Genomic DNA, 27,239 nt, shown 5'->3' with positions numbered 1-27,239 from the left:
AATGCACTATTTTAAATCACGTTATATAGACATGTATTAATTATATTTCCAACAGCACTCGAAGGCATCATCTGGTAATCCATCACAAACGCCTAGACACCCCTCTGACACTGACATCTCTCCTCTGATTGGAGAACGATCCTGATCCCGCCTATCAATATTTTGATTGACAGTCAATTGACTAATAGCAACAGGCAATGAGCTGTCATCTAACTTGTGATTGGTTAAACGCTCTGGACAATATGAATGGCAACTTGTATTGTTCGACGTCTCTTCACAAGACAGGAGCAACTTTGTGATTTCCAACTCCGAGAAAGTTTTCTTTAACGTGTCGCCGTTTTTATTCACCGACTAACTTTAGTCGGTAGTTAAACCAGCTCATGAAGGATTTAGAATAAATTGATCAACATTGCGTCGAAAGAAGCTAACTGTTGAGCGTAAGTTATAGCTGTGTTATGTCTCAGCTGGGATTTAAATGGTTAACGCCAAACTCCGTTAGCTGAACTCGCTAATTTATTTATATTTACAAGTTAAGAACATTCTTCTAACCTTGATAAATTGATAAGCTGTGTTAATAGTTTTAGCTAATCTTATAAAAGCAGGTGTTACTAATGATCTGAGGGTATAAATCACCCGTTATCTTTTAGGTAACGTTTACTTTAGGTTCCTGTTTTTTGTGCAGTTTTAACCAGACTCTGCATAAATCTTGTATCTAATTTATTTCAGGAGTAGTTTAAATTACATTTTTATCAACTTTAACTAACATTAAAAGATGACGTATGAATCGGTAGAATATACTGTTCAATTCGGCCTACATTGAGTATAAAAACAAACAAACATTTAAATAGAAAAGATAATCAAGCTAATAAATTTCACCCTAACTATGAACACCTTCAACACCCAAATCTATAAACTGGAATTTTATCCAAAATAGTCTTAGTTGATGGTTCACTCATTTGCCGAATTAAAGTGAACATCCTGATTAATCGTCTGAAATCAAGTAGTCTAACAAATTACGTTTCTCCATTAAACGGAGTAACGTTAACGATAAATTACCCGATTTCTAAAAGGAATTCCCACCGACCGCAATTTGTCTAAATGCCTTGTTTTAATTGAACCACAGACCAGACCGCCTGGGCCGGCTGGAGATGGGGGCTCCGGAGCCCTCAGAGTTTTGGGTCCCTGGAGGAAGAGCTGCAGTACTGGAAGGAGCAGGCTGCCAGGCACCAACAGAGGTGTGTAACCCCTGTGTGTTGTTTTTAAAGACATCACTAGATCACCTACCACTATATATATCTATATCTATATATCTATATATATATATATAATATATATATATATATATATATATATATATATATATATATATATATATATATATATATATATATTATATATATATATATTTATATTATATAATATGTGCTCTGTAATGATATGAGAATACATTTATTGGTTAGTTTACTTTCGGTGTTGCATGTTGTTGCGTTTCATAGTGTTTGTTTTTATGCCACAGAAATAATCATTACCTTTTCGCTGCGCTGCAGTTCAGTTTGTAGAAATGTGAGTCTGTAGGCTGTTGTCCTCCAAGACAAACAATTGTGAACTCCAAGGTGTTTTCTTATTAAACACTTTTCTGTGGTGTTTGACCTTTGTGTTTTACCCACTAATGCCCAGCGCTTCCTGTGCTCCAAAACATTGAATGGGATTATTATTGACTAATGGCTCAAATGATACATGTGGCTGATGTACTGCGTATGTGTGTGCGCAGTGCGGAGGAGTCCCAGGAGGAACTGCAGGAGTTTCAGCAGATGAGTCGGGACTATGAGGTGGAGCTGGAGACGGAGCTGAAACAGTGCGAGGCACGAAACCGTGAGCTTCTTTCTGCCAACAACCGCCTCTGTATGGAGCTGGAAAACTACAAGGTACATAGGACATCATCACTTATCAGATACTTGTTAAATATCCTGCATCCTTTCTTAAAAACAAAGGTGATGGAGATGTACTCGTCTTGTAAAATGTCCACTTAACCCTCACTGAAGGTGGGAGAAGCATCTGTAATACGAGTCATTGTCTCAACGTGGTTTTATAACCAACACTGAAGCATAAAGCTGCTGAATCAGGGAAGTCAAGGTTATTTTAATCACGTTCGAAGACCAACTGATCGCCCGTTAATGTGGTTTGAACCGGGGATTTCCATATTTATCAGCTGATAGAAAGTCAAGTTTATGGCTCCTGTGCTCTCGAGGCTTCACTGTGCTCTTGTCTTCACACACACACACGCACACACACACACACACACCACACACACACACACACACACACACACACACACACACACACACACGCGCGTCCACAGAGGATTGATTCAGGACAGAAAATCACACACCCGATCTCACACACCGACCTCACACACTGACCTCACACAGCCGACCTCACACACTGACCTCACACACTGACCTCACACACTGACCTCACACAACCGATCTCACACACCGACCTCACACACTGACCTCACACACTGACCTCACACAAACATCCGATCTCACACCACACTGCCTCCTGGGAGCTCAAGAAAATATACAATAAAAAAATATATATATATATTATACAAATTAATATATATATATAGTATATTATATACAAAGTAAATATATATATATATATATATATATAAATTTTATACAAATTAAATATATATATATATATATATATATTATATATATATATCTATATATATAAATGTTATATATATATATATTAAAATGTTATATATATATATATATATATATATATATATATATATATATATAAAATTTTATACAAATTAAATATGTGTATGCTTTGAATTGGTGCAGATATAAACACCGTAAGAGAACTTTAAAATGGAAAATATTGAAGAAATTTGGACAAGAAACTAAATAAATATTCAACAAAACAATATGACAAATTACTGTGAAAAGAATCAGTCCTATCTTTATTGTTCTATTAATAAACTTAAGGAATGAACTTTTCAGCCTTCATAATCTGTATTTCCAGGAGAAGTACGAGACGCAGCACTCGGAGGCGTACCGGCAGATCTCCAGCCTGGAGGGAGACCTGGCTGAGACCACCGCCGTCAGAGACCAGCTTCACAAATACATCCGAGAGCTGGAGCAGGCCAACGACGACCTGGAGAGGACCAAGAGGTCAGAAACTCATTTCAACAAATGTCGTACAGCATCGAACATTTAACACAGTGGAGGTTCGACAGGACAAGTCACCTACAGGGTCTCGAAGGTTCATAATGTACTGAATTAATCCCGTGTCATGTTTATTTGTCGTCTCTAACATCAAATAATCACAATCAAAACATGCTGCATTTATAGTTACAATTTAGATTTGATGATAAAGTTTCCAAGAGTCTGGAAATTAATTAAGTTTTGTACCTTGAAAGTGCTTGAGTTTTGAATACGCCGTGTGTGTTTCAGGGCGACCATCATGTCGCTGGAGGACTTTGAGCAGAGGATGAACCACGCTATCGAGAGGAACGCCATCCTGGAGAGCGAGCTGGACGAGAAGGAGGACCTGTTGGAGTCCGTCCAGAGGCTGAAGGACGAGGCCAGAGGTGTGTGTGTGTGTGTCAGTCAGGGTCAGAGTCAGGGTCAGGGGCTTGCGGTACAGCAGAAACAGGAAAGGAAGCTGTCCCTCAGCAGTGCAATCAAAGACCCTTCTTCTTCCTCCTCCTCTTCTCCAGCCTCGCCGGGACTGCCCACCCCGCCCCTCACCCCCCCGGACAAACGAACTGAGGACAAAACCACGTCTTCGTCCTCCAACCAGCCCGTCCCCTCTGCCACCTCACCGTCCAGACCTCCAGCCTCAGCAGAGACCTTCAGCACCCCCCCGCCCTCCGTCAGCAGAGGTCGGTTCTAGTTCTTTCTTATCCTATGTACAACGATTACAGCGAAGCAGTCGAGAGAGAGGAGAGAGATATATATATCTATATATATATATATTATATATATATATATATATATATATATAATATATATATATATTATATATTAAAGTCTTTTCAAGGACCCTTAATTTAAATGAACTGCATTAATAATAAAAAGTTTCATAGCACGTTTTTACCACAAATATTATGAAAAGCAACCCGTTGTTATAATTGTAACAATCTTGTCAGTTTTAATATTCATAATTACTTACACATTGAAACTTAACCTCATTATCTCGGATTTAGATTTCTCTCATCCAATGTGCATTTAATTTAGATCTTGCACAATAAGGCTTTTATCTTATCTTATTATTACCAAGAAATACTTAAGATTCATAAAAGGGTTTTGTTTTAATAAACTAAAAGCATTAAAGATCTACTTTGGTTTTCCGCAGGTGAGAGCGTCTCGGGGACTCCTCTCACCGGGTCCGCCAGGATCTCTGCACTGAACATCGTCGGAGAGCTTCTGAGAAAAGTCGGGGTGAGAACTTGTGATGTCTGACCAGTTCTGCTTCATTAGCTGCTGACTTGTCGTCATGTGATGCTGCAGGCGGCTTCTGGTGTTTCTCTCAAATGTACACAAACTACTTCTTCTCTGGAGTTAATTGATTTATGTTTTAACCAACGAGCACAAAGCAATAATTGTTCTTCTTAAATAGATGTGTTTTTATTATACTGACATAATAAAGTGTTTAAAGACCTTTATTCTAACATTTACCTCCAATTATCACATTTACTTCCACAGGGCTGTACTGAATTTATTTTACATTTGGAGACGTCATCATCCAAAAAAAGGGAAATTCTTGCACCAAATTCTCAAATTTGGATTAAATGAGTTGAGAGCTTTAACTGACATAATAAAGTTGTTAAAGACTTTATTCTAACATTACCTCCAATTATCACATTTACTTCCACAGGGCTGTACTGAATTTATTTTACATTTGGAGACGTCATCATCCAAAAAAAGGAAATTCTTGCACCAAATTCTCAAATTTGGATTAAATGAGTTGAGAGCTTTACACACCGGGGACACTAGAGTCTAACTCTACTAATGATATTAATGTAGCTTCATCTGACACTAGAGTCTAACTCTACTAATGATATTAATGTAGCTTCATCTGACACTAGAGTCTAACTCTACTAATGATATTAATGTAGCTTCATCTGACACTAGAGTCTAACTCTACTAATGATATTAATGTAGCTTCATCTGACACTAGAGTCTAACTCTACTAATGATATTAATGTAGCTTCATCTGACACTAGAGTCTAACTCTACTAATGATATTAATGTAGCTTCATCTGACACTAGAGTCTAACTCTACTAATGATATTAATGTAGCTTCATCTGACACTAGAGTCGAACTCTACTAATGATATTAATGTAGCTTCATCTGACACTAGAGTCTAACTCTACTAATGATATTAATGTAGCTTCATCTGACACTAGAGTCTAACTCTACTAATGATATTAATGTAGCTTCATCTGACACTAGGGCTCTAACTCTACTAATGATATTAATGTAGCTTCATCTGACACTAAAGTCTAACTCTACTAATGATATTAATGTAGCTTCATCTGACACTAAAGTCTAACTCTACTAATGATATTAATGTAGCTTCATCTGACACTAGGGCTCTAACTCTACTAATGATATTAATGTAGCTTCATCTGACACTAGAGTCTAACTCTACTAATGATATTAATGTAGCTTCATCTGACACTAGGGCTCTAACTCTACTAATGATATTAATGTAGCTTCATCTGACACTAGAGTCTAACTCTACTAATGATATTAATGTAGCTTCATCTGACACTAAAGTCTAACTCTACTAATGATATCAATGTAGCTTCATCTGACACTAGAGTCTAACTCTACTAATGATATTAATGTAGCTTCATCTGACACTAGAGTCTAACTCTACTAATGATATTAATGTAGCTTCATCTGACACTAGAGTCTAACTCTACTAATGATATTAATGTAGCTTCATCTGACACTAAAGTCTAAACTACTAATGATATCAATGTAGCTTCATCTGACACTAGAGTCTAACTCTACTAATGATATTAATGTAGCTTCATCTGACTCTAGAGTCTAACTCTACTAATGATATTAATGTAGCTTCATCTGACACTAGAGTCTAACTCTACTAATGATATTAATGTAGCTTCATCTGACACTAGAGTCTAACTCTACTAATGATATTAATGTAGCTTCATCTGACACTAGAGTCTAACTCTACTAATGATATTAATGTAGCTTCATCTGACACTAGAGTCTAACTCTACTAATGATATTAATGTAGCTTCATCTGACACTAGAGTCTAACTCTACTAATGATATTAATGTAGCTTCATCTGACACTAGAGTCTAACTCTACTAATGATATTAATGTAGCTTCATCTGACACTAGAGTCTAACTCTACTAATGATATTAATGTAGCTTCATCTGACACTAGAGTCTAACTCTACTAATGATATTAATGTAGCTTCATCTGACACTAGAGTCTAACTCTACTAATGATATTAATGTAGCTTCGAGTCTAACTCTACTAATGATATTAATGTAGCTTCATCTGACACTAAAGTCTAACTCTACTAATGATATCAATGTAGCTTCATCTGACACTAGAGTCTAACTCTACTAATGATATTAATGTAGCTTCATCTGACTCTAGAGTCTAACTCTACTAATGATATTAATGTAGCTTCATCTGACACTAGAGTCTAACTCTACTAATGATATTAATGTAGCTTCATCTGACACTAGAGTCTAACTCTACTAATGATATTAATGTAGCTTCATCTGACACTAGAGTCTAACTCTACTAATGATATTAATGTAGCTTCATCTGACACTAGAGTCTAACTCTACTAATGATATTAATGTAGCTTCATCTGACACTAGAGTCTAACTCTACTAATGATATTAATGTAGCTTCATCTGACACTAGAGTCTAACTCTACTAATGATATTAATGTAGCTTCATCTGACACTAGAGTCTAACTCTACTAATGATATTAATGTAGCTTCATCTGACACTAGAGTCTAACTCTACTAATGATATTAATGTAGCTTCATCTGACACTAAAGTCTAACTCTACTAATGATATCATGTAGCTTCATCTGACACTAGAGTCTAACTCTACTAATGATATTAATGTAGCTTCATCTGACACTAGAGTCTAACTCTACTAATGATATTAATGTAGCTTCATCTGACACTAGAGTCGAACTCTACTAATGATATTAATGTAGCTTCATCTGACACTAAAGTCTAACTCTACTAATGATATTAATGTAGCTTCATCTGACACTAGAGTCTAACTCTACTAATGATATTAATGTAGCTTCATCTGACACTAGAGTCTAACTCTACTAATGATATTAATGTAGCTTCATCTGACACTAGAGTCTAACTCTACTAATGATATTAATGTAGCTTCCTCTCGACACTAGAGTCTAACTCTACTAATGATATTAATGTAGCTTCATCTGACACTAGAGTCTAACTCTACTAATGATATTAATGTAGCTTCATCTGACACTAGAGTCTAACTCTACTAATGATATTAATGTAGCTTCATCTGACACTAGAGTCTAACTCTACTAATGATATTAATGTAGCTTCATCTGACACTAGAGTCTAACTCTACTAATGATATTAATGTAGCTTCATAATGTAGCTTCATCTGACACTAGAGTCTAACTCTACTAATGATATTAATGTAGCTTCATCTGACACTAGAGTCTAACTCTACTAATGATATTAATGTAGCTTCATCTGACACGGAGCACAAACACCAGCTTTAAACAGAATGAACAGACTATTAATAGAAACATTGTTAGTCTTTCTAATGACTCTTTAATACCGGATTATAAAACAGAACCTGGAGTCCAAGCTGGCATCTTGTTGGGAATACGTCCAGGAGCAGAAGGCGAGCCGCAGGGGCCACGCTGCTGGATCGGGGGCCACGCCGGGCCGGAACATCTCCTCAGAGAGCCATCAACCCACCAACGGCCTCTACAGCAAGGGGTGAGATGTGGGATGTGAGATGTGGGATGTGGGGATGTGAGATCTAGGATGTGAGATCTAGGATGTGAGATGTGGGATGTGAGATGTGGGGATGTGGGATGTGGAGATGTGGGATGTGAGATGTGAGATCTAGGATGTGGGATGTGAGATCTAGGATGTGAGATGTGGGACGTGAGATGTAGGATGTGAGATGTGGAGATGTGGGATGTGAGATGTGGGATGTGAGATCTAGGATGTGAGATGTGGGGATGTGAGATGTGGGATGTGAGATGTGGGATGTGGGATGTGAGATGTGGGGATGTGAGATGTAGGATGTGAGATGTGGGGATGTCTAACTCTACTAATGATATTAATGTGGGGATGTGGGGATGTGAGATGTGAGGATGTGAGATGTGGGGATGTGGGGATGTGGGGATGTGAGATGTGGGATGTGAGATGTGGGGATGTGAGATCTAGGATGTGAGATCTAGGATGTGAGATCTAGGATGTGGGGATGTGAGATGTGGGGATGTGAGATGTGGGGATGTGAGATCTAGGATGTGAGATCTAGGATGTGAGATCTAGGATGTGAGATGTGGGATGTGAGATGTGGGGATGTGAGATGTGAGATCTATGATTTGAGATGTGGGATGTGAGATGTGGGATGTGAGATGTGGGGATGTGGGATGTGAGGATGTGAGATGTGGGGATGTGAGATGTGGCGATGTAGGATGTGGGGATGTCTAACTCTACTAATGATATTAATGTGGGGATGTGAGATGTGGGGATGTGAGATGTGGGATGTGAGATCTAGGATGTGAGATGTGAGATGTGGGGATGTGGAGATGTGAGATCTAGGATTTGAGATGTGGGATGTGAGATGTGGAGATGTGAGATGTGAGGATGTGAGGATGTGAGATGTGGGATGTGAGATGTGGGGATGTGAGATGTGGAGATGTGAGATGTGAGATCTAGGATTTGAGATGTGGGATGTGAGATGTGGAGATGTGAGATGTGAGGATGTGGGGATGTGAGATGTGGGGATGTGGGATGTGAGATCTAGGATGTGGGGATGTGAGATGTGGAGATGTGAGATCTAGGATTTGAGATGTGAGATGTGGAGATGGGAGATGTGAGATGTGGGGATGTCTAACTCTATTAATGTGGGGATGTGAGATGTGGGGATGTGGGGATGTGAGATGTGGGGATGTGGGATGTGAGATGGGATGTGGGGTGTGAGAAGTGGGGATGTGAGATGTGGGGATGTGAGATGTGGAGATGTGGAGATGTGAGATGTGAGATCTAGGATGTGAGATGTGGGATGTGGAGATGTGGGATGTGAGATCTAGGATGTGAGATGTGGGACGTGAGATGTAGGATGTGAGATGTGGGGATGTGAGATGTGGGATGTGAGATGTGAGATCTAGGATGTGAGATGTGGGATGTGAGATGTGGGATGTGGGATGTGAGATGTGGGGATGTGAGATGTAGGATGTGAGATGTGGGGGTCTAACTCTACTAATGATATTAATGTGGGGATGTGAGATGTGGGGATGTGAGATGTGGGGATGTGGGGATGTGAGATGTGGGATGTGAGATGTGGGATGTGAGATCTAGGATGTGAGATCTAGGATGTGAGATGTGGGATGTGAGATGTGGGGATGTGAGATGTGGGGATGTGAGATGTGGGGATGTGGGGATGTGAGATGTGGGGATGTGAGATCTAGGATGTGAGATCTAGGATGTGAGATCTAGGATGTGAGATGTGGGGATGTGAGATGTGGGGATGTGAGATGTGGGGATGTGAGATGTGGAGATGTAGGATGTGAGATGTGGGGATGTCTAACTCTACTAATGATATTAATGTGGGGATGTGAGATGTGGGGATGTGAGATGTGGGGATGTGAGATGTGGGGATGTGAGATCTAGGATGTGAGATCTAGGATGTGAGATCTAGGATGTGAGATGTGGGATGTGAGATGTGGGGATGTGAGATGTGGGGATGTGAGATGTGGGGATGTGAGATGTGAGATCTAGGATTTGAGATGTGGGATGTGAGATGTGGAGATGTGAGATGTGAGATGTGTGAGATGTGGGATGTGAGATGTGGAGATGTGAGATGTGAGATCTAGGATTTGAGATGTGGGATGTGAGATGTGGAGATGTGAGATGTGGGGATGTGAGATGTGGGGATGTGAGATGTGAGATGTGGGATGTGAGATCTAGGATGTGGGGATGTGAGATGTGGAGATGTGAGATCTAGGATTTGGGATGTGAGATGGAGGATGTGGGATGTGAGATGTGGGGATGTGAGATGTAGGATGTGGGGATGTCTAACTCTATTAATGATATTAATGTGGGGATGTGAGATGTGGGGATGTGAGATGTGGGGATGTGAGATGTGGGGATGTGGGATGTGAGATGGGATGTGGGGTGTGAGAAGTGGGGATGTGAGATGTGGGGATGTGAGATGTGGGATGTGAGATGGGAGATGTGGGATGTGGAGATGTGGGATGTGAGATGTGAGATCTAGGATGTGAGATCTAGGATGTGAGATGTGGGATGTGGAGATGTGGGATGTGAGATCTAGGATGTGAGATGTGGGATGTGAGATGTGGGATGTGAGATGTGGGATGTGAGATCTAGGATGTGAGATGTGGGGATGTGAGATGTGGGGATGTGAGATGTGGGATGTGAGATGTGGGATGTGGGATGTGAGATGTGGGGATGTGAGATGTAGGATGTGAGATGTGGGGATGTCTAACTCTATTAATGATATTGGATGTGTGAGATCTAGGATTTGAGATGTGAGATGTGGAGATGGGAGATGTGAGATGTGGGGATGTCTAACTCTATTAATGTGGGGATGTGAGATGTGGGGATGTGGGGATGTGAGATGTGGGGATGTGGGATGTGAGATGGGATGTGGGGTGTGAGATGTGGGGATGTGAGATGTGGGGATGTGAGATGTGGAGATGTGGAGATGTGAGATGTGAGATCTAGGATGTGAGATGTGGGATGTGGAGATGTGGGATGTGAGATCTAGGATGTGAGATGTGGGACGTGAGATGTAGGATGTGAGATGTGGAGATGTGAGATGTGGGATGTGAGATGTGAGATCTAGGATGTGGGATGTGGGATGTGAGATGTGGGATGTGGGATGTGAGATGTGGGGATGTGAGATGTAGGATGTGAGATGTGGGGATGTCTAACTCTACTAATGATATTAATGTGGGGATGTGAGATGTGGGGATGTGAGATGTGGGGGATGTGGGGATGTGAGATGTGGGATGAGATGTGGGGATGTGAGATCTAGGATGTGAGATCTAGGATGTGAGATGTGGGATGTGAGATGTGGGGATGTGAGATGTGGGGATGTGAGATGTGGGGATGTGGGGATGTGAGATGTGGGGATGTGAGATCTAGGATGTGAGATCTAGGATGTGAGATCTAGGATGTGAGATGTGGGATGTGAGATGTGGGGATGTGAGATGTGAGATGTGAGATCTAGGATTTGAGATGTGGATGTGAGATGTAGGATGTGAGATGTGGAGATGTGGGATGTGGGGATGTGAGATGTGGCGATGTAGGATGTGGGGATGTCTAACTCTACTAATGATATTAATGTGGGGATGTGAGATGTGGGGATGTGAGATGTGGGATGTGAGATGTAGGATGTGAGATGTGAGATGTGGAGATGTGAGATGTGAGATCTAGGATGTGAGGATGTGAGGATGTGAGATGTGGGATGTGAGATGTGGGGATGTGAGATGTGGAGATGTGAGATGTGAGATCTAGGATTTGAGATGTGGGATGTGAGATGTGGAGATGTGAGATGTGAGGATGTGAGATGTGGGATGTGAGATGTGGGATGTGAGATCTAGGATGTGGATGTAGAATGTGGAGATTGTGAGATCTAGGATTTGAGATGTGATTGTGGAGATGTGGGATGGGGATGGAGATGTGAGATTGGGGATGTGAGATGTAGGATGTGGGGATGTCTAACTCTATTAATGTGGGGATGTGAGATGTGGGGATGTGGGGATGTGAGATGTGGGGATGTGAGATGTGGGGATGTGAGATGTGGGGATGTGGGATGTGAGATGGGATGTGAGAAGTGGGGATGTGAGATGTGGGGATGTGGGATGTGAGATGTGAGATGTGGAGATGTGAGATGTGAGATCTAGGATGTGAGATGTGGGATGTGGAGATGTGGGATGTGAGATCTAGGATGTGAGATGTGGGACGTGAGATGTAGGATGTGAGATGTGGAGATGTGAGATCTAGGATGTGAGATGTGGGGATGTGGGATGTGGGATGTGAGATGTGGGGATGTGAGATGTAGGATGTGAGATGTGGGGATGTCTAACTCTACTAATGATATTAATGTGGGGATGTGAGATGTGGGATGTGAGATGTGGGGATGTGAGATGTGGGATGTGAGATGTGGGGATGTGAGATCTAGGATGTGAGATCTAGGATGTGAGATGTGAGATGTGGGGATGTGAGATGTGAGATCTAGGATTTGAGATGTGGGATGTGAGATGTGGGATGTGAGATGTGGAGATGTGGGATGTGAGATGTGAGGATGTGAGATGTGGGGATGTGAGATGTGGGGATGTGAGATCTAGGATGTGAGATCTAGGATGTGGGATGTGAGATGTGGGGATGTGAGATGTGGAGATGTAGGATGTGAGATGTGGGGATGTGGGATGTGAGGATGTGAGATGTGGGGATGTGAGATGTGGCGATGTAGGATGTGGGGATGTCTAACTCTACTAATGATATTAATGTGGGGATGTGAGATGTGGGGATGTGAGATGTGGGATGTGAGATCTAGGATGTGAGATGTGAGATGTGGGGATGTGGAGATGTGAGATGTGAGATCTAGGATTTGAGATGTGGGATGTGAGATGTGAGATGTGAGGATGTGAGGATGTGAGATGTGGGATGTGAGATGTGGGGATGTGGGGATGTGGAGATGTGAGATGTGAGATCTAGGATTTGAGATGTGGGATGTGAGATGTGGATGTGAGGATGTGAGGATGTGAGATGTGGGATGTGAGATGTGGGGATGTGAGATGTGGAGATGTGAGATGTGAGATCTAGGATTTGAGATGTGGGATGTGAGATGTGGAGATGTGAGATGTGAGGATGTGAGATGTGGGGATGTGAGATGTGGGGATGTGAGATGTGGGATGTGAGATCTAGGATGTGGGGATGTGAGATGTGGAGATGTGAGATCTAGGATTTGAGATGTGAGATGTGGAGATGTGGGATGGGAGATGTGAGATGTGGGGATGTGAGATGTAGGATGTGGGGATGTCTAACTCTATTAATGTGGGGATGTGAGATGTGGGGATGTGAGATGTGGGGATGTGAGATGTGGGATGTGAGATGTGGGGATGTGAGATGTGGGGATGTGGGATGTGAGATGGATGTGAGATGTGGGGATGTGAGATGTGGGATGTGAGATGTGGGATGTGAGATGTGGGGATGTGAGATGTGGAGATGTGAGATCTAGGATTTGAGATGTGAGATGTGGAGATGGGAGATGTGAGATGTGGGGATGTGAATGTAGGATTTGGGGATGTCTAACTCTATTAATGTGGGGATGTGAGATGTGGGGATGTGGGGATGTGAGATGTGGGGATGTGTGGGATGTGAGAAGTGGGGATGTGAGATGTGGGGATGTGGGATGTGAGATGTGGGGATGTGGAGATGTGAGATGTGAGATCTAGGATGTGAGATGTGGGATGTGGAGATGTGGGATGTGAGATCTAGGATGTGAGATGTGGGACGTGAGATGTAGGATGTGAGATGTGGAGATGTGAGATCTAGGATGTGAGATGTGGGGATGTGGGATGTGGGATGTGAGATGTGGGGATGTGAGATGTAGGATGTGAGATGTGGGGATGTCTAACTCTACTAATGATATTAATGTGGGGATGTGAGATGTGGGGATGTGAGATGTGGGATGTGTGGAGATGTGGGGATGTGAGATCTAGATGTGAGATCTAGGATGTGGGAGGATGTGAGATGTGGGGATGTTGAGATGTGAGATCTAGGATGTGAGATGTGGGGATGTGAGATGTGGGATGTGAGATGTGGAGATGTGGGATGTGAGATGTGAGGATGTGAGATGTGGGGATGTGAGATGTGGGGATGTGAGATCTAGGATGTGAGATCTAGGATGTGGGATGTGAGATGTGGGGATGTGAGATCTAGGATGTGAGATCTAGGATGTGGGATGTGAGATGTGGGGATGTGAGATGTGGAGTGTAGGATGTGAGATGTGGGGGGGATGTGGATGTGAGGATGTGAGATGTGGGGATGTGAGTGTGGAGATGTGGCGATGTAGGATGTGGGGATGTCTAACTCTACTAATGATATTAATGTGGGGATGTGAGATGTGGGGATGTGAGATGTGGGATGTGAGATCTAGGATGTGAGATGTGAGATGTGGGGATGTGGAGATGTGAGATGTGAGATCTAGGATTGAGATGGGATGTGGATGTGAGATGTGAGGATGTGAGGATGTGAGATGTGGGATGTGAGATGGGGGATGTGAGATGTGGAGATGTGAGATGTGAGATCTAGGATTTGAGATGTGGGATGTGAGATGTGGAGATGTGAGATGTGAGGATGTGAGATGGGTGGGGATGTGGATGTTGGGGATGTGAGATGTGGGATGTGAGATCTAGGATGTGGGATGTGAGATGTGGAGATGTGAGATCTAGGATTTGGATGTGAGATGTGGAGGATGTGGGATGGGAGATGTGAGATGTGGGGATGTGAGATGTAGGATGTGGGGATGTCTAACTCTATTAATGTGGGATGTGAGATGTGGGGATGTGAGATGTGGGGATGTGAGATGTGGGGATGTGAGATGTGGATGTGGGATGTGAGATGGGATGTGAGAGTGGGGATGTGAGATGTGGGGGATGTGTGAGATGTGGGATGTGAGATGTGAGATGTGGAGATGTGAGATGTGAGATCTAGGATGTGAGATGTGGGATGTGGAGATGTGGGATGTGAGATGTGGGATGTGAGATGTAGGATGTGAGATGTGGAGATGTGAGATCTAGGATGTGAGATGTGGGGATGTGGGATGTGGGATGTGAGATGTGGGGATGTGAGATGTAGGATGTGAGATGTGGGATGTCTAACTTACTAATGATATAAGTGGGGATGTGAGATGTGAGGATGTGAGATGTGGGGATGTGGGGATGTGAGATGTGGGATGTGAGAGAGATGTGGGGATGTGAGATCTAGGATGTGAGATCTAGGATGTGAGATGTGAGATGTGTGGGGATGTGAGATGTGAGATCTAGGATGTGAGATGTGGGATGTGAGATGTAGGATGTGAGATGTGAGATGTGGGGATGTGAGATGTGGGGATGTGAGATGTGGGGATGTGAGATGTGGGGATGTGAGATCTAGGATGTGAGATCTAGGATGTGGGATGTGAGATCTAGGATGTGAGATGTGGAGATGTAGGATGTGAGATGTGGGGATGTCTAACTCTACTAATGATATTAATGTGGGGATGTGAGAGTGGGAGATGTGGGGATGTGAGATGTGAGGATGTGAGATGTGGGGATTGTGGGGATGTTGAGATGTGGGGGTGTGCAGAGTGGGGATGTGAGATGTGGGATGTGAGATCTAGGATTGTGAGATCTAGGATGTGATATGTGGATGTGAGATGTGGGGATGTGAGATCTAGGATTTGAGATGTGGGATGTGATATGAGGATGTGAGATGTGGGGATGTGGAGATGTGGGATGTGAGATGTGGGGATGTGAGATCTAGGATGTGAGATCTAGGATGTTGGGATGTGAGATGTGGGGATGTGAGATGTGGAGATGTGAGATCTAGGATGTGAGATGTGGAGATGTGAGATGGGAGATGTGGGGATGTGAGATGTAGGATGTGGGGATGTCTAACTCTATTAATGATATTAATGTGGGGATGTGAGATGTGGGGATGTGAGATGTGGGATGTGAGATGGGGATGTGAAATGTGGGATGTGGGGAGTGGAGATGTGGAGATGTGGGATATGGGGATTGTGAGATGTGGGGATGTGAGATGTTGGGATTGTGGGATGTGTGAGATGTGGGATATGGGGATGTGAGTGAGATGTGGGATGTGGGATGTGAGATGGGGTCAGGTGTTCAGACTGTTTTATCTGCTGCTGGTTTGTAAAGGGGAGAAAATATTGCAAAGATAATCACAAATTTCACTGTAAGAAACTTTGAATTTCATACATTCATTCATTTCAGCAGCTTGTTCTTGTTTATATGCCAGTCAGTTTAAAATAAATGTTTTTACTTCACTAAAAGTGTGAATACTGTAGAAATACTCTTGTACAAGTAAAATGACTGCATTTAAGTCTACTTCAGTAAAAGCACAACATTATTTACAGTGTTAATACATTGTTGGATTATTATTCCTGACGTATTAAAATGTAACTTTTTAATGTCTATATACTGTTGACGATGTGTCATTTTAAATAGTTCAAGGTTTTCTGTGTAAACTCTTATTCTGAAAAGCTACTAGTAGCTGTCAGATACTTCCCTCTAAATGTAGAGGAGGAGCATAACATTTATTATACCCGAGTACAAGTACCTCAGATTGTGGCTTTTATCTTACATTTTGTAAGGTGCAGGTGTGCAGGTCTGCAGGTCTGCAGGTTTGCTTTGTGTTCATTGTTTGTCGTGTTTTTAAAGGCTGGTGACGAGGTTGGACTTCGGAGCAGGACCCAAGCTGCTGCTGTGAACGTGAAGACGTCCGTCCAGCCTGGATTCATCTTTGTGTTGCACGTCGTACGGACTTCTCTCTGAGAAAATGGATGTTTGCTTCGGATACTTTTTGGATGTCTGTCACCAGCTCGAGTCTGCAGTCGGAGATGTTTATTCAACTAACCTACTGGACTTAAGCTGCCGGTCACGTCACCTTTCTGCAACTCTTTTGGTGTTATAAGTGTCGGCGTCAGTGGAGAGACGCTAACGGATGATGCTTCACGTTGGGACGAAGACGCATCCACTCAAGGTGAAAATGTTTGAAGTTACAGGGGAAAATCCTTTATCTTAAAGTGTATTACTCCCATGCATGACGGGGTTTCCTCCCATCGGTCTGGAGGGCAATGAGAAAGAATAACTCCGGGTGTCTGAGCTGTAGCGTGCACATACAGGAAGTTGTTGCAGGAACAGCTTCAGGGGTCAAACCGATCTTTAAATACTTTATATTGTCACAAGTGTCGGTCTGAAGTGAAGGCTAATTATAGTCAAACACACCTTGTAGTCCTGATATCTTTAGATTATTACAGATTACAGAAAAACATGGACTTCATCCGTCGTCACACAATTATCTGAATTAGAATTTAGATTTTCTCACTTAAGGTTTCAATGAACTGGGTTTATTTATCACTGACAGTCTTTAGAAGAAGTCAGATAACTTATTAAAAGCATAAAGTTTAGCAGGGAAAAGAGTTTTGATTGCAGAGTTTGTCGACATCTAGTGGCCATCGGTGGTTCTGCATCTTAAAGCGTAATTAAAACATTGAAGTTTAAATAATAATGAAGTCGTATTTTCGTCGCTTCATGTAACTCCGAGTGCTTCTGGTTTACGGCTCATTAAACCTCAAGTGTTTTCTCAAGATGATCAGCAAAGCTTCTCTGATGCAAACACAATGAACTGATCCGAGTCCTTTGGTATTTGCTGATACAGATACTTATATTCACCTAAATGACACCTCTGCCCCCTCGCTCCCAACTCTACAACCTGAAAATACGATGACATAGAATGTAAGTCAAATACTTTTATACATAGACATGCGTAGGATTGATTAAAGGAGTATTCCACCCACAAACGGACCCTCTGTACGTCAGGTACTTCTGGTGTTTCTGGGGCTTCTTGAAGTCCTGATGAAGTGATGTAAATGAACAGAACACCATCTGTTTGCAAACACAACTCGTGCAGAACAATAAAGTCTCATTGATCCAGCTCATGTCACTACTTCACACACACACACTTTAAATAAAGCTGCACTATTTAAAAGGTGTTAGTGAAAAGTATACAGCAAGGAGCGTTTTTAACATGAAGCGTTGCCGTATGTTGTTTGTTGTGTCCAATACTTTGATATTATGCGTTAAAATGAAGACGAGCTGAGTCGTCTGCAGAACTACTTCTGTCTCGGGAGTGAAATAGGAAACGTCTTCTGTTCGCAGGAGATATGAATCCTTCAGTGAAGGCTACTTGTGTTTTATGTTAAAAAGAAGAAGTAATGTTTGACTTGTTAAATACTGTAGACGGTCAGTCAGTCCTGCCTTCAGACCTACAATCAGCTGCTCAGGGCAGACTGCACCGTAACACTTTAATAACCATCGTTAATCCACGGGGGGGAACTGGTGGTGAATCCAACGTTAACTTATTTTACCAGTGACAAAGTAATGTTTACAAATCATCATAATAATAATAATAATAATAATAATAAACTATTTATAGAGCATTTTTAATACAAGAGACGCTCAAAGTGCTTTACAAACTAATTAAAATGCAACGCGTACACAAAAAAAGGGTAAAAATAATAACAATATTAAAAATAATAATTAGAGATTTTGTTAACATAAAAATAATGACTTTATTTATAAACCAAATTATTTAATTGTGCTTAAAAAAAGATCTGAGAGCTCGTGAAGGTTTATTGTTGCAGACGTAACTTTTAATATTTTATAAAGTATTATTAATTAAAGTTTGTAAACATTATTTTGATGCATATTATAAAATTGCAACAGATGATTCTAATAAATTAAATAAAAAATAATCTATAAACATTTCGAGCGATAGTTATAATTAGTTTCTGGGCTATTATAGTTTACTGTAATTATCCTCTAAGAACCTTTAATACATGCATATATCATTTAGAAGCAATTTTATATAACAAACTAATAATATAACAAATCATAGCAAAGAAAACAGTAAACTTGTTTGTTAATGAACGATCAGACCTTTAATTAATGATGGTTATTATGAAGTGTTTCCATCGTTTGTGTGTTCTCACCTGCTCTTCGTCCTTCAGTGCTGCTTATGTTTCTGAAATCAATAAACTTGAAATGTAAAATCTAAATGTTGATTTTGTTTCTTCTAGACGCAAAGAATCCAGGCGACACATCAGTGAGGGTTGCGTAGCAGTTTAATAGATGTCAGAGTTATATATTGTGTTTCTGTGAGGTTTAAATCACCGTCGGGTCACAAATATAGTTTTACATTCAGTTTCCAAATAAATATTTTAAAACATGTTCTGCAGAAACAGCGAGCAGCGAAGCATTTCTTTTCCTGAGAAATATACGAAACTTGCTGCTCATCTGAACGTATTTATTGATTTTCTTTATTTTTTTTATGTCTTTTCCAGCGATTTTGGATGAGAAATATTTCATCTGCATTTAAAAAGATTATTTTCTTACGAGTTTACTCTTTAAAAAATATATTAATCATCATTAATTTTCTTCCCGATATTTTACATTTTCATACAAAATAATATTTTGCTTGTGTTTTACAAAAATATTTTATTTTGCAACAGATGTTTGTTTCTTAATCTTAATATTTAGAATATTTAGTTTTGGTAACTGACTGGGTTTTTGTTTTTGCTTTGTGACTTAAATGCAAAAGCACAAACAAACTTAGAAAATATAATATTTAAACTACCTCTAATATAAATAAATCTAAATATATTAAATTCACATAAATTATATGTTCTGTTAATCCACAAAGATTGAAAAACAATGATTAGTTTCTCTAGAAAAATTAAACTGGGAATCACATGCTGACTTTTATTTTGAAAATCATTTTGTCGGTTTAAATTTATTTATGCATCATAATTATTTTCTTAAATAGTGAGATTTATTTCCCCAAATAAAGGAATCCAGCTGATGATTGTGGGACTTTGTTAAATATTTGTAGATTAAGCTGGCAGACCTGCACGTGTCCTTATAATTCTATTTTAGAGCCAATTGTTGGGTATTTTCAAAAGTTTACTTTTAAGGTTAAACGTATATATTAAACCTCAAAATGAGTGATGTGTGTAGCTGATGTTTGTTTAATAACTTTTAGGAACAGTGCATTAAAGCTGGCGATAAACACCAAAACTATCCACTGATAATCAAACCGTAGTGCTAATGTCCTGGGAACTTCAATTCCCAGAATGCATTGAGCTTTGATTTTTGATAAATGTAGAAATAAGAATCTTACTTTTAGATTTCGGATACATTCAGCTTTACTGCACAAAGGTTCCTGAATGTGTTCAAACTGGCTGAAGTCTTTTGCATAGCAACAGTCGCTGAGGCTCATGGGTAATGTAGTATTTGAAGCAATTTCACCAAACATTATTGTATTGTATAGAGCTACAACTAAAGACTTTTTTAATTTCTTGATTATTTAATCTTTCACATTCTTATTGTTATACGTGTAGAATATTGCCATGATTTTTTAAAATGTATTATTTTGTCTGTAAAATGTCAAAATAGAGATAATTTTGCATGGTGACATCTTTAAAATGCTTAACTGTGCATATATATATATATATATATATATATATATATATATATATATATATATATATATATATATATATATATATATATATATATATATATATATATATATTAGTTTACAAATAATGAATTGACTCTCAAATGAGTTGCCAATTATAGAATTCGTAAGTCTAAGCATTTAAAAGATATTGAATGAGTAATTACATGTTGGCATTAGTATGGGAGGGATATTGTAGATTTATGTCTGCCGTTAAAATATCAATAAAACTATAAAATAATTTAGATTAAAAGTGTGAAAATATTTCTGTGACAGCTTCTGTCAGAAAAAGAAAAAGCAACAAACATTCAGCAGATGATTAATTGATTCTCGACAAAGTTGCCAATTAATTTGACCGACTTTAAGACGAATAATTTCACAAACAAATATAAGATTGTGACGTGTGGTAGGGAAAGCGTTACCTTTTGAAAATGATGTATTATTATTATTATTATTATTATTGGGACTTTTTAGCTTTATTTTTTACCCCCATTTGTTTGTGTAATAACTTAATTATTATTCAACATAAATCTGTTGTGTTAAAATATCTATGAGACTCCTCCACTAAGGAAACTATAGAAATAATTTAAATTAAAAGTGTGAAAATATTTCTGGGATTCTCTCCGTGGGTGAAAGCCCTCTACTCGTCGGGGGAGTAGGTGTAGGCCTCCCCGCGGGGGTCCAGCGGGGGGGACGGGGACCTGGACGGAGGCTCTTCCTCCTGCAGCTCCACTGAGTTCTCCTTGAAGCTCCTCCGGCTGAGGCCCCCCCCCAGCCCTAGGCTCCTCATGCTGCTGCCGCTCAAACCTCCACCGCCGCCGCTGCTGCTGCGGGGGCTGGGGCTGCTGAACACCGCCTCCCCGCCGCTGCCACCACGCCTGGGAACACCCGCCACATCAGGAGGAAGAGAGAGAGAGAGGAGGAGGAAGAGGAGGGTCAGAAGGAGATGAAGGATAAAGGAAGGTTGCAAAGAGAGATTTAAAAAGATAAAAGTTCAAGCCCCTGAAATCTCGCAGCAGGTGTAAACTGAAAAGAGAGCGATGAGGAAATAAAAGAATATTCCCAGCAAGCTTTGAGGACAGTTTGCAGATCAGGAGTGTCTGAGGACAGGAAACGGGACGTGAAAGGAGGAAGAGGACATTTAAAATCGCTTTAATTCAAGGAATTAAGATGATTGTTTATTTTTTAATCTTTGCAAAACCCTTATGTTTACTACTGCAGATGGTTCTACAGGAACAGATGGTTCTACATGAACAGATGGTGGTTCTACAGGAACAGATGGTTCTACATGAACAGATGGTTCTACAGGAACAGATGGTTCTACAGGAACAGACGGTTCTACAGGAACAGACGGTTCTACATGAACAGATGGTGGTTCTACAGGAACAGATGGTTCTACAGGAACAGACGGTTCTACAGGAACAGACGGTTCTACATGAACAGATGGTTCTACAGGAACAGACGGTTCTACAGGAACAGACGGTTCTACAGGAACAGATGGTTCTACAGGAACAGATGGTTCTACGTTCTACAGGAACAGATGGTTCTACAGGAACAGGTGGTTCTACAGGAACAGACGGTTCTACAGGAACAGATGGTTCTATCTCAGGAACAGATGGTTCTACATGAACAGATGGTTCTACATGAACAGATGGTTCTACAGGAACAGATGGTTCTAGATGGTTCTACAGGAACAGATGGTTCTACATGAACAGATGGTGGTTCTACATGAACAGATGGTTCTACATGAACAGATGGTTCTACAGGAACAGATGGTTCTCAGGAACAGATGGTTCTACATGAACAGATGGTGGTTCTACAGGAACAGATGGTTCTACAGGAACAGATGGTGGTTCTACAGGAACATATGGTTCTACAGGAACAGATGGTTCTACAGGAACAGATGGTTCTCAGGAACAGATGGTTCTACAGGAACAGATGGTTCTCAGGAACATATGGTTCTACAGGAACAGATGGTTCTACATGAACAGATGGTGGTTCTACATGAACATATGGTTCTACAGGAACAGATGGTTCTACATGAACAGATGGTTCTACAGGAACAGATGGTTCTACATGAACAGATGGTTCTACAGGAACAGATGGTTCTACAGGAACAGATGGTTCTACATGAACAGATGGTTCTCAGGAACAGATGGTTCTACAGATGGTTCTACAGATGGTTCTACATGAACAGATGGTTCTACAGGAACAGATGGTTCTACAGGAACAGATGGTTCTCAGGAACAGATGGTTCTACAGGAACAGATGGTTCTCAGGAACAGATGGTTCTACAGGAACAGATGGTTCTACATGAACAGATGGTTCTACAGGAACAGATGGTTCTACATGAACAGATGGTTCTCAGGAACAGATGGTTCTACAGATGGTTCTACAGATGGTTCTACAGGAACAGATGGTTCTACAGGAACAGATGGTTCTACATGAACAGATGGTTCTCAGGAACAGATGGTTCTACAGATGGTTCTACAGGAACAGATGGTTCTACAGGAACAGATGGTTCTACATGAACAGATGGTTCTACAGGAACAGATGGTTCTACTAGTTTTTTAGTTAAACGGGGAAAGTAAAATCTGCTCAGATTGATAATCACAAATAAATAAAGATTTATTTTGTTGTGATTTTTATAAATAGTATTTTGTTTGTGACTTTTTATACAGTATTTATTTAGTTGTTTTATATAACAAAAATTGTTGTGACTTTGAATAATATTATATAGTCATATATTATTTCCAGCTCTACCCTCGGGTACCTCAGTTTGCTCCTGAGAGACGCCATGTCTCGGCTCAGGGTGTCGTTGGCCTCGCTCGACTCGTCCAGCTCCCTCTGCAGCTTCCTGCGAGCTGCTGCCACGCGCTGAGCCTCCTCCTCCGCCTCCTCCAGCTGGTGCTTCAGCTGCTTCACCCGCACGTTGCCCTTCTCCGCCTTCACAGAAACAGGTAAATGGCTGAGAGCATCATAAACGACGGTAACGCGACGCCTTTGTTACTTCTGGTATTATGTTACCTGGTCTTTGTACTGCTGCGCCTGCTTCCTCTCATCCTCCATCTGGATGCTTAAATCCTTCAGCTTCTTCTCTTTCTGACGCAGGTTCTTGGCGTTGGACTGACGCTCTCTACCAAACATAATTAACATTTATAACATAATATAACATTTATTAAATATTAAATAATATAACGTAACATAATATAATATTTATTAAATATTAAATAATATTAAATAATATTAAATAATATTAAATAACATAACATTTATTAAATATTAAATAATATAACATAAGCCTTTATGGATCCCCAGAGGACAAACTCAGGTGCAATTCAGCCCAAAGACAGATTTAAGTACAAATAAATATTAAAATGAAATAAAGAATAAATAAAGTAAGGAGGTTCATACAACTAGTATGAGAGGAGAAACTATACAACAAATTATCTTTATAAAAGCAGTTAAGGACAAAGTTACGAGGTAAGTGATGAGTTGCAATAATAATGATAATCTTTATTTATACTATATTTATATTTCAGCAACGAGGCAAACAAAATCAGTTAAAAAGAAAAACGATATAAAAGATAAAAACAATAATAATAATAATAATAATAAAACAGCCAAAACATGTTAAAATGATGTGGTTGCAAAGAAATAAAAAAGTAACTTTAACTGATTTAATTACATTTGTTTTGTTATTTAATTGCATGTTACTCCATCACTGCTTTTAGTGCAGTTTACTTTATTCATGTTGCACTGCTTAAATGTAAATTGGAATTTCACTTTTGGAACTCCATTTCCCACCATGCAGCAGTACCTGCTCTCTATCTCCAGCTGCTCCTCCACCTCTCTCAGCTTGGCCTCCAGGGCGGCGATGGAGGACTTGAGTTTGGAGCGGCCCTGGCCCTCCACCTCCTGCAGTTTGGCCTTCAGCTCCCGGTTCTGCCTCTCCAGCTGCTGCCGGGAGCCCTCCCTGCTCTGAGAGGAGGACCGCTCCGTCGCCACCTCTGCACCCAGCTGGTCCACCTGCACGACGGACATCAGAACAAGATGAAATTCAGGGAGGGAACGCCACGGAGAGCCCGGGTCACTCCTCTCCACACGATACCCACCAACTGCTGGCTCTTCCTCAGCCGGTCATTGAGGCTCTCCACATTGGCCTGCTCCTCCTCCAGCTCCTCCTCCAGCTGGCTGATCTTCGTGTCCAGGCGGCGCTTCTCATCAGAGAGCATCGACCTGAACAAGAGGAGGAGAGACAGAGAGCGAGAAGGGAAGGTTGGAAAGTGAATAATAGAAAAGATGAAATCTACATTTTAATTAAATCTCTTGGCTCTTCATGTTTTTAATTATATTTAAATGTCCTTTTATAAAGTGTTTATTTTGCATTTCTACACTCTTACACAAGCTTTTAATGTTTTTTTGTAAAGCACTTGTTGAAATGTGTTGTACAAATAAATATATATGTGTATGTGTGTATATATACATAAATCATCCCACTAATCGATCACAAAGTTTAGCTGTAACTCTGCTAAACTGATCGTCTTTCTATGTTTCTATATGTGTGTGAATAACTCACTTCCCAGAGGAGTTACTGGTCAGCTCTTCAGACAGCTCGTCTCTTTCTGTCTCCGCCTGCTTACGAGCTCTTTCAACTGCTGCCAACATCTGGACGGACAGAAGTTGATGTTGGTGAAAAAGAAGGTAAGAAACGCACATTTACATCATACACTGAAAAGGTAGTTGTGCAGAATCAATAAGTTTTCTCTTCTTCTGATCTTCTGAAGCTGCAGTGTTCGACAGACCTCGTGCAGCTGGGCGATGTCGGCCTCCATGGCTTTGGTTCTGCGCTCAGACTCTCTGGCTGAGGAGAAGACCTCCTTCTGGGCCGCACGCGAGTCCTCTAGGTCCCTCTGGAGATCCTTCACCTGGCCCTGAGGAGAGAGAGGAAACGTTACCTTCAGGAACATTACACATGTCTCTGTCTCACTACATATACAACACAGGACTGATGACACCATGACAGGAGAGAGAGGAAACGTTACCTTCAGGAATATTAGACATGTCTCTGTCTCACTACATATACAACACAGGACTGATGACACCATGACAGGAGAGAGAGGAAACGTTACCTTCAGGGACATTACACATGTCTCTGTCTCACTACATATACAACACAGGACTGATGACACCATGACAGGTGAGAGAGAGGAAACGTTACCTTCAGGGACATTACACATGTCTCTGTCTCACTACATATACAACACAGGACTGATGACACCATGACAGGTGAGAGAGGAAACGTTACCTTCAGGAACATTACACATGTCTCTGTCTCACTACATATACAACACAGGACTGATGACACCATGACAGGAGAGAGGAAACGTTACCTTCAGGGACATTACACATGTCTCTGTCTCACTACATATACAACACAGGACTGATGACACCATGACAGGTGAGAGAGAGGAAACGTTACCTTCAGGGACATTACACATTTCTCTGTCTCACTACATATACAACACAGGACTGATGACACCATGACAGGAGAGAGAGGAAACGTTACCTTCAGGGACATTACACATGTCTCTGTCTCACTACATATACAACACAGGACTGATGACACCATGACAGGAGAGAGGAAACGTTACCTTCAGGGACATTACACATGTCTCTGTCTCACTACATATACAACACAGGACTGATGACACCATGACAGGTGAGAGAGAGGAAACGTTACCTTCAGGGACATTACACATTTCTCTGTCTCACTACATATACAACACAGGACTGATGACACCATGACAGGAGAGAGAGGAAACGTTACCTTCAGGGACATTACACATGTCTCTGTCTCACTACATATACAACACAGGACTGATGACACCATGACAGGAGAGAGGAAACGTTACCTTCAGGGACATTACACATTTCTCTGTCTCACTACATATACAACACAGGACTGATGACACCATGACAGGAGAGAGGAAACGTTACCTTCAGGAACATTACACATGTCTGTCTCACTACATATACAACACAGGACTGATGACACCATGACAGGAGAGAGAGGAAACGTTACCTTCAGGAACATTACACATTTCTCTGTCTCACTACATATACAACACAGGACTGATGACACCATGACAGGAGAGAGGAAACGTTACCTTCAGGAACATTACACATGTCTCTGTACTCACTACATATACAACACAGGACTGATGACACCATGACAGGAGAGAGAGGAAACGTTACCTTCAGGGACATTACACATGTCTCTGTCTCACTACATATACAACACAGGACTGATGACACCATGACAGGAGAGAGGAAACGTAACCTTCAGGGACATTACACATCTCTCTGTCTCACTACATATACAACACAGGACTGATGACACCATGACAGGAGAGAGAGGAAACGTTACCTTCAGGAACATTACACATGTCTCTGTCTCACTACATATACAACACAGGACTGATGACACCATGACAGGAGAGAGAGGAAACGTTACCTTCAGGAACATTACACATGTCTCTGTCTCACTACATATACAACACAGGACTGATGACACCATGACAGGAGAGAGGAAACGTTACCTTCAGGGACATTACACATGTCTCTGTCTCACTACAACACAGAGATAAA

At 40.9% G+C, this 27,239-nt stretch overlaps 2 protein-coding genes across 2 annotated transcripts in view; one reads left to right on the top strand and one right to left on the bottom strand.

Moving 5' to 3' along the window:
• Nucleotides 1-409: 409 nt before the first annotated feature.
• Nucleotides 410-19,143, top strand: LOC115011720 (nuclear distribution protein nudE homolog 1-like; the record flags this gene model as incomplete). Its single annotated transcript, XM_029436933.1, has 8 exons — nucleotides 410-437; nucleotides 1,124-1,235; nucleotides 1,772-1,925; nucleotides 3,040-3,188; nucleotides 3,471-3,901; nucleotides 4,375-4,460; nucleotides 7,873-8,021; nucleotides 16,730-19,143. Coding segments are annotated over 8 exons (1,158 nt in total), but the record flags the coding sequence as incomplete, so codon positions are not given.
• A 2,085-nt stretch (nucleotides 19,144-21,228) lies between these two features.
• Nucleotides 21,229-27,239, bottom strand: part of LOC115011719 (myosin-11-like) — a 33,303-nt gene continuing 27,292 nt past the window's right edge. The window contains 7 exon segments of the mRNA XM_029436932.1: nucleotides 21,229-21,466; nucleotides 23,362-23,534; nucleotides 23,616-23,724; nucleotides 24,409-24,617; nucleotides 24,704-24,827; nucleotides 25,168-25,256; nucleotides 25,394-25,522. Coding sequence (XP_029292792.1) covers nucleotides 21,229-21,466; nucleotides 23,362-23,534; nucleotides 23,616-23,724; nucleotides 24,409-24,617; nucleotides 24,704-24,827; nucleotides 25,168-25,256; nucleotides 25,394-25,522 — 1,071 coding nt within the window.

The sequence above is a fragment of the Cottoperca gobio genome, chromosome 8, assembly GCF_900634415.1.
Source record: "Cottoperca gobio chromosome 8, fCotGob3.1, whole genome shotgun sequence".
Lineage (NCBI taxonomy): Eukaryota > Metazoa > Chordata > Actinopteri > Perciformes > Bovichtidae > Cottoperca > Cottoperca gobio.
The sequence above is the reverse complement of the archived record's forward strand: the minus strand, read 5'-3'. Positions and strand labels throughout refer to the sequence as shown.